The sequence below is a fragment of the Benincasa hispida genome, chromosome 1 (genome assembly GCF_027475165.1).
Source record: "Benincasa hispida cultivar pf3 chromosome 1, pf3_genome.v1.1, whole genome shotgun sequence".
NCBI lineage: Eukaryota > Viridiplantae > Streptophyta > Magnoliopsida > Cucurbitales > Cucurbitaceae > Benincasa > Benincasa hispida.
The window spans coordinates 18,673,557-18,683,073 of NC_143478.1; the positions used below are offsets into that span (position 1 = coordinate 18,673,557).

General features: G+C 35.8%; 1 protein-coding gene across 1 annotated transcript; it reads right to left on the bottom strand.

The window, feature by feature from the left end:
- Positions 1-2,375: 2,375 nt before the first annotated feature.
- On the bottom strand, positions 2,376-3,137 carry LOC120068454 (photosystem I reaction center subunit II, chloroplastic). Its single transcript, XM_039020236.2, has one exon. The coding sequence runs from the start codon at positions 3,083-3,085 to the stop codon at positions 2,462-2,464; it is 624 nt and encodes a 207-aa protein (XP_038876164.1). The 5' UTR covers positions 3,086-3,137; the 3' UTR covers positions 2,376-2,461.
- Positions 3,138-9,517: the final 6,380 nt, after the last annotated feature.

Sequence of the window (9,517 nt, forward strand, 5' to 3'; positions counted from 1 at the left end):
ACATTCGAAATGAGAGACGCAATTCAAACACAAAACTCGACTTGAGATGACATGGTATAGGTGCCCATTGAAGTTTGTCGATGCATGGGGAAAGAAGAAAACAAACCAAAATTTGAGTTGAAAACACCATAGCATATAGAACCTCGTATTAGTACCATGGCACTTGTAGAAGTAGCACAGCCGCCATGGCTCTACAACTTTGGTAGCAAAGTTTCATTTTGATTTTCTTATAGGATTTCAAGTTTATTTTTCCATAAAAAAAAGTTCTTTAATAATCATCTTCATTCAACTATATATAGGTAACCATTTCTTTTGAAGAGCTAGAATATTCATGGATAGAACCAACTTTCATTTCGATGTATTTATTTCACTTTTTACGATTGATTTTATCTTTAGTAATATGCCGAAATGAGTTGGGACTTCAAAGTTAGCTTTAAAACTAACTATTAGTAATTGTTCATTAAAAAAATATATATATATATATCAACTATCAAATGAAGTAAATTAGTATCTAAAATTTGAAAATTTTAAGCTAAAAATAAGATATAATTTTTGGTATATGATGTTGAATTTTTGTGATCAACAATGATTACTAACATAGACCCACTATCAAAATTTGCGTAATTTATTTTGTTGATAATTTATATTTTAATATAATTATTTAAAATATTATATCATATATGCTTTCAACTTAAATTTAAACATTCTTTATCAAGTATAAGAGAAATGGGTGCAATTATCTATTATAAAAAAAATGGTGGCATTGAACATGAAAATTTAGGAAATAAAATTTGGTTGTACGAGGTATATGGCAAACATACAAAATCAACTGTAATTTATAAAGGGTAAATTTTTAGATGTGAAAAATTTTATTAATAGAAAAAATGTCAAACTATTTACAGAAATAACAAAAAAAAATCTATCAATCTCTATAAAAAAAATTAAAATTTTATTATTTTGTATAAATAGTTTTCTATATTTTTCTACTTTTGAAAATCTTCTTTCGAATCTTAAAACTTGTTCTAGTAACAAATCTCATAAATTTCTAGTTTGTCTAGGAGTAATTTGAAATAGTTATTTTTTTTTTCATTTTTCAAAATCACTCCAAAACTATTTTTAACCATTTAAAATTAATTTTAATAGTATAAAAGTTGAATTTAAAAGTGTAAAATTAAAAATTGAATTGATTTTGAGTGTTTTTTTTTTTAAAAAAAATGATTTTGAATATTTAAAAGAGTATTTCTGATTTTAACTATTTTAAGCCTCATTTGGTAACCATTTAGTTTTTTTTTTATATATATTTAGTATTAAGCCCATAGACATTACTTCTACCTCCAAATTCTTTTTCTTAGTTATCTACTATTTATATGTGGTTTAAAAAATCAAGCCAAAATTTGAAAACTAAGATTCCGTTTGATAATCTTTGTTTTTTGTTTTTGTTATTTAAAATTAAGCATATGAATACTATTTCCACCCCCAAATTTCTTCTTTTGTAATCTACTTTTTACCAATGGTTTAAAAAACCAAGCCAAATTTTAAAAACTAAAAACAAGTAGCTTTTAAAAAGTTGTTTTTGTTTTTGGAATTTGGCTAAGAATTTAATCATTGTACAACTATTGTAATAAGTTTAGTTTTCAAAAACAAAAACAAAAACTAAATGATTACCAACTGAGGCCTAAAAAATTAACTTTTAAAAAGTTGTTTTTGTTTTTTAAATTTGACTAAGAATTCAACTATTGTAATTGATAAAAATACAAATCATTGTAAGAAATGTTGAGGAAATAAACTTAATTTTCAAAAAAAAAAAAAAAAGAAATGATTACCAAAGAAATTTTAACTATATGAACTATTTTAAAATCACTTCTAAATATACACTTCAAAAAGTGTTAGAAAAAAGCAATTCTAACAAATTCATACATAATCAACCTTACCAACATCAACTACATCTATTAATTCTCATCACTAATAAATTATGAAAAGAAAACGATCATTTCACCAAATTAACGATGCATCCATAAATCAAAATCGCATTTGCTTTTTGCAATCACTTAATTAAATCAACAATGATAAAAAAAAAAAACAAAGAGATTATGGGTTCGTCCCTTATCTAGAATTCAATATATTATCCTATTAGATTAGCCCATAAACTGGCTCGAACACTCACAAATATTAAAAAAAAAAAAAAAAAAAAAAATCTAAGCAAATAATATCTCGTTCGTCTCATAACCAAACCACATACACAAAAGAGACCAAATTAATTTCATCACTTAACCCCTGAAATCAACTTGATCCACAGAATTATCTAACATGATCATTGAAAACAAGCCATAAATTTACACCCAACACACATCAGAATTCCACCAAACAAAACAAAAGAGAAGAACATAGAGACTTATAAGAATTAATATAAGAGAGTATCATAATTGATATCATAAAAAAGGCATTAGAAATAGGAAATTTCTTACAAATCATACACTTGTTTTCCAGTGAACTTGACCTCAATAGGGCTAACATTCTTCCCAATGGACCTGAAGTTCTGACCAACTCCTTCCCTTCCTGGATTCACCTTCTCTGGATAAACCCCATCTTTAGGATGCAAATACTGAACTTCCCCATTAGGAAAAACCCTATAAAATTGATACTTAATCTTGTACTTGGATCTCAGCCTTGTCCCCAAAGCCAAACACTGCTCTTTCCTTGCCAATTTCAGCAGATTTGGCCCTTCTCGCATGATCGCCGCGCCACCGGTCGGCATCTCGAAGATTTGCTCCTTGGGGGACTCCCATGTGATCACATAGAATTCCTCCACCTGGGCCTTCCGGAGCAGCCCCCCGGTGCTACCGGCGAAGATTGGGGAAGGGGTGCTTGGGTCGAGCTCCGGTGGGGAGAATCCGGCAGGGGCCTCGACGGCAGCCTCAGCTTCGGCAGAGACCTTGAGTGAGCGGGAAGAGGAGGCGGGCTTGAGATGGGGCTTGGAGTTGATGAAGGAGAGAGTTGGGGATTGCTTCCATGGAACGGTAATGGCGGTGGATTTGGGGGTGGAGAGAGATGGGGTGAAGAGGGTTGCTTGAGCGGCCATGGCCATGGGATTGGAGCAGAGGAAGAGGATTGAAAATGGTGGATTGAGAATGGAGGATGAAGAAAGAATAATAAGAAGATTTGAATTTGGGGATTTTGTGTTTTGTGTGGGTGATGGAAATTTGGGGAGTGGATAAGATGATCTTTGGTTGGCCAATTAGAATCAGTGTTTTTGATATGGAGACCTCACCCGCACCTTTTATTTCATCCTCAATTTATTCCAACTCATTTTTGTAAAATTGGATAAAATATTGCTATTTTTATTTTAAATTGGAAACAAGAAAAAATAATTTTTAAATAAAAAAGAACTTATTTCCTACTCATGCTATTAGAGTCCAATTGAACTCTAATATTAACTAGATAAAGGAAAGATTCATACTATGTAAATATGGACAATAAATAGAAGATTCATAGTATGGAAATGTGGATAATTATTTCCAATGACCCAACATCATTTGGATGAAACTAAAAACAAAGTCATGAGGTTATGTTAAAAGTGGATGTCACACCCCTCCCAAATTACCCACCTAATCTAGAAAGAGGTGTGAAGATGTTAAACATCACCTCCCCTGATGACATTTAGCATCCAACTAACCAACTCAATTTGTACATGAACCTGAACAGTTACACAATGTCATTTAGTATAGCTAATTCACATTCGACATAATCCATATCGTGGCATTCACAAACACACTTTATATTTTTCCATCTCCTGTTATATACAACATCAATGATGTTTATGTAGTATTGAAACACCTTTTATACTGTACAACCACAACTACTTTTGTCCCACACTCCCAAAACTCAAATACATATGGTTCGTGATATACAACCTATTTACAACAGGACTTTTAAACATGTAGACCTACATTGTAGCAGGAGACCTTCGTCTGGTGGCAGTAGACAACTCAACTTGGATCCGGAACCTTATCTCTATCTGGGGGGGACATAAAACATTAAAAAACATGAGTTAATATCCAGTGAGTGGTAAATTTAATATAAACATAAATTTTCCCTTTCGAAACCATCAATAAAGTAGGTCAAATCATTGTCAAAGTATAAGAGATTCAGTAACTTCTAAAATAGGTGCTTGTAAAACAGTGGCATGATCATATCTCATAGAAAGCACATTATAAAGCATATAGGTATTATCAAAAAACCAAACCAACTTTGTACCCAAATACTTGTTTACAACGACGGGTTACTATGGACAAAGAATGCCCCTCCGCGATGTAAACCAAATAACGAGGTCATACGTGCAAGCAGAGCTGCCTCCAAGGCTAAATATAGATCCTCACCATAGGCCCAGTTACTCTGGAGTCCTCGGTATACTTTGGTCACATCTGACCCTAGTAGCCCCCTTATAACCTAGGTGGTGCTACAGGCGTAGGTTTCTCTGGACTCCCCGATATACTCTGGCCACATCTGATTCCAGTAGCCATCTGATTGCCTGCCATTGAAACATATTTAAGTAGCACGGAAAAATAATCATCTCTCGTAGTTTGAAACCACGATCATAACCATTCAAAATTCTTAAATCCACTATCAAGAGGTTTTCATATTAAACCATACACATCACAATTATGTAAAATCATGTTCCAAACTACATTTTCATAAATCCAACTCATAAAACCAATGAGAGTTCAGAAATCATGATTTAAGCATTTTTTAAATAATAGTCAAGTAAAATAGATCATGCCATCACATTTCATAAATCATAGCATACTATCATACTTATATATTTTTCTTATCAAAATGCTTAAAATAAACTATTCATGGATCAGACATGTATTTTATAAAAAAAAAACATTTGAAAATAAACCACTCATAGTTACGGGCACGAGTTCCTTGGCTTATAAGCCCTCTCGATCTCAATTTGACATAAAACAAAATCCCAAGGTTACTAGACACTCATAAGAGGTCAAATTGACCCTAAACAACCCTCGGTGATTCAATGCGATCAATTGAACTCGATTTAACACCTAAATACTCACATTTTGCTCCTTAAGTCTATTTTTCTCAAATTATCCAAAATGGCTAAAAAATCACTTTAAAATCTAAAATTATTCATTTTAGGGTAACAATATCAAGAAAATACTAATTGGGCTTCAAAAATGATCACAACATCCAAATTTCTAAAAAAAAACAAGCAAATGTGCACTAAAAATGGGTATGGGTACTGGTAGGGAGCAAGGGCGGTCGTGGCTAGGCATGGGGCGTGCGCTGGGGGGTGCTAGGTTTCATGGTCATACTTCTTCAACCGTACGAAACCATCGTCTTTTCTCGACCATGGCCAGCCTAAAGGCTAATTCTAGCCAATACATCTTTTTTCCTCGAGTCATCTTACTTTGTTCGAATTTCAGACAAGGTTTTTTCATCTTTAGCTGAGCTTATGTAATCTTATCCCATGACTTGCATCGAACATCCACTCGACTAGTCATACCTGTGAGCATTTTTTCGCTCGCTAGTTACCTTGTCTTAACTAAGTGTTCTCAGCTTAATGCATACACCTTAGCTTATCTTTGCAATATATGTCGCCCCTTCGTACACTCAACCATCTCTCTTTCACCTTAGTTGTCGACCACTCAATCATCCCATAACTCATATCGATTCGGGACCTTACTGACATGAGTTCTGACCTATCATGGGGTCAGTATTACTTTATCAAACTCACTATAAGCTTCATGCTTCATATTGAGTCAGGAACTAGCTTAACTTACCTATCAGGATAGGTCTTGCTTCTAACTGAAACAAGACTAACTTTTTGATGCTCATCAGGTGTCCGCCGGTCTTTAAGGATGCCACCCCGACCTTAAGATGACATACAACTTCATTTCACATAGGGACACAACAATCAAGAACTGACTCTCGGATCATTCACATTTACCAGGACCAATGGAACAATCATCAATAAGAACATCATCGTGGCATGATGACACTTGCGACCATACTGTGTCATTTAAGGATACCATTCTGCTACTTGAGCATATATACCAACCTCCATTCTTCCCGAGAAGGCGCAATGTCGGTACACCCATGCCACTCGACATTGTCCTTAAGTTACTTCTCCTCATAGGAAGTTGTCCGAGACACTCATCTTGCAACACTCGCACTTCGTATGTCATATAGTAGCTCACTTAAGCACCAAGGCCCAGGGGTGGTGGAGAGCTAACACTATGCCTCCCCCCTTATAATGCTTTCTGAACATTTTCTAATCTACCACACATGCATATGGATTATGGCGAACGATCACTCGCAAGCGTAGAGCTTTCGTTTGAACTCCGATTGACATGAGATTCGACGTGCTTGTATATTTGCTCAATATGCATCTAACTCTAGAGCCGTTCTTCCAAACTCGCGACGAGACCCTTACTTTCAAGGTCATGGCCTAGGAGCCATTTGGCCTCCACTAAGCTTGTCATTGACACCACTAATGACACTGGTGCTTGTCTTCTTATTTGATGTTCAACCTGACATGCTTGCTCACTCTTCTTTGTGTGTTGAGTGATGCATCATCCTCCTCGATCATATCATGGCACTTCACCTTTCTTCCCTTTCTTTAGCCTAATGAATGGCGCCCTTTTAGATGTCATCATGCTTGTTTCTTGTCTTGCCCACTTTGTGGGAGTCTCAACCCACGCTGTCATAGTAGGGTTGAGGCACTGGGCATGACAACGAGCACACAAACGTGAGGCAAATGGGTAGCATGAGGCATGCTGAACGCACGCGCAGCGGTGGCTGGGCAAATAGGCATGCGCGGCAGAGTGTTTGAGGGGTGGCTGGCAGCTGCCTCTCTTGGTGAATTTCTTGTTGCAACTTGATTTTTTAAAGCTTAAAAACACCATTTCCAATCAAATAAACTTTAAAAAATTTTATGGAACCCAAAAGAGACCTCTTAACTAGCTTACCAAAAATTTTAGATGCCAAAAGCTTCCTCTAAGTGCCTTGAAAAATCTTTTAAAATAGCAAGCTCAGATTCACCCAGTTTTTAGACAACCTCTGTTTCCTTCAAGTTTTCTCAACCTTCTTAATCTTAAATCACTTTGGCAGCCCCAGGGTGTCTTCTACACTCAATCAGATTTCATTTAGTTTTAAAATCACAAAAATAGTACAGGTAAATTGGAAGAGCTAGCGTTCCAAATATACCCTTCACATGTTGTCAAAAACTGCCTAATCTTCATCCAGTCAATTTGAATCAACCAGCCGCTTGCTTGTCCTACTACATCTATAGCCACAAATGTTTCACCTAATGGTGTACTAATTAACAACTCTTATGGAAAACATTCTAGTTTTTTTATAACACCTATAGCAAACATATGTGACATAAAAGAATGTGTAACACCAAGTCAATCAATACATAAGCAGGTTTATCAAAAAAAAAATAACGTACCAGTCACGTCATCAAGTGTTTCATCAGCTTCCTATTGAGTCATCTAAAAAATCTTCCCTTGAGCACGGGGACGACCCACTGATGCCTTTTGTTTAGCACCACTTGAAGCCTTACCCTTGGAAGCTATTGGCATAGATGGCTGGTCAACTATCTAAGACGTGGTTTTTGCCTATTATTGCCCTCTTGCAATAACTTAGGACAATTTCTGCAGAAATTTCCAGGTTGTCCATATTTGAAACATACATCATTCTTCCCAAGCATGACTCTAATGACCTCTACCACATTCTGCACATATAGATCTTCTCTCAACTCCTACAGAAGCACCATTGGATGATCTAACCTATGAACCTACATTGGACTTTGATGGTCGTCTTGAACTGTTAAAAGACTGAAATCCTCCTCCCCTACTTGATTTAAAACTGGAAGTACCACTATATCTTGGTTTAAAGCTTTATTTATTTGAAACTCCAAGAGTAAACCTCCTATTGGATCTGTCATGTTGTTGGCTCGAGTAGGTAGCTACACGAGCATTCCTTGTAACTTCTCTCTCTATATTCTTTACAGATATACTCTTCTCAATTCTCATTGTAGATTCAACTAACTGAGCAAAGTCATTCCATTCAACACTTGCAGTAACTGGTACGAATATCCTTCTTCAATACATCTTCAAATCTTTTGCATTTATCCCCCTCATTCTTAATTACTGAAATAGCATATTTGGACAGTTCTATATATGTTTTCTCATATTCTGCCACCAACATCGTTCCCTATACTAACTTAGAAAATTCTTTCTACTTCATATCATAGAATGACCATGGATAGAACTTAACATAGAAGAATCTTTTGAATTCTTCTCAGCTGATCTCTCTATCTCTGTGGCGTAACCGAGTCATATGCCACCGGTCATCTGTCGCCCCTTGTAGTTAGAAAGTGGCAAGTTTCACCTTTTTTTCCTTTGGGCATCTCATCACTCCAAATCACTTTTCTACCATTTTCATCTATTTCTCAGCATTTGCAGGATCAGCCGTCCCTGAAAATATTGTGCACCCAAGGCCTTTAAACCTTCTATCCCAAAGTTCTCCTCAGATTTATCTTACTCGACCCTCACACTAGCTGCAAGTTCCTGAGCCAATCTAGCCATCATCTGTTCTCCAAAATTCATCTCTATGTGGGGTTGATGAGTTTTAGATTCTGCTTCCTCGTTTCTACTTATTTCACCACCAGGAGCTTTACTAGTTTCGTCAACTGGCTATTTCTCCGTCCTGCCACGATGAATCACAATCCTTAGATTACAATATGTGACATTATATTTAGTAAAAACCATGGATATTCTGCTACATGCAAGCCTACTGACTCTCTAACACATAACATGTAGCAAGACTTTAAAACATGTAGACCTACGATGTAGCAGGAGTCCCTCGACATGTGGCAATAGACAACTTAGCTTGGATTCTAAACTTTATCGCTAACTGTGAAGGGGAGGAGGGGAAACATAAAAAATTGAAAAGCATGAGCTAATACCCAGTGAATGGTAAATTTAATATAAAAATAAATTTTCTCTTTCGAAACTATCGATAAAGTAGGTCAAATTATTCAGTAAATAATTATCAAAGTATAAGAGATGCAGTAACTCCTCAAACATGTGCTAGTAAAACAGTGGCATGATCACATCTCATAAAAAGCACATTATAAAGCATACAGGTGTTATCAGAAAACCACACCAGTTCTGTACCCTAATACTTCTTTACAACGATGGGTTACTCTTAACAAAGAATGCCCCACGCGGTATAAACCAAATAACAAGGTCATACGTGCACGCAAAGCTACCTTTAAGGCTAAACATAAATCCTCACCACAGACCTAGGTTACTCTGGACTTCTTAGTATACTCTGACCACATCTGACCCCGGTAGTCCCCTGATAGCCTGAGTGGTGCTACAGGCATAGGTTCCTCTTGGTATACTCTGATCACATCTAGCCCCATTAGCCCTCTAATTTCCTAAGTGGTGTCGCTGAAACACATTCAAGTAGCACAGAAAAATAACCAGTA

Excerpts from the sequence above, each read along its gene's own strand:
- LOC120068454 (XM_039020236.2), bottom strand. The coding sequence starts at position 3,085 with ATGGCCATGGCCGCTCAAGCAACCCTCTTCACCCCATCTCTCTCCACC.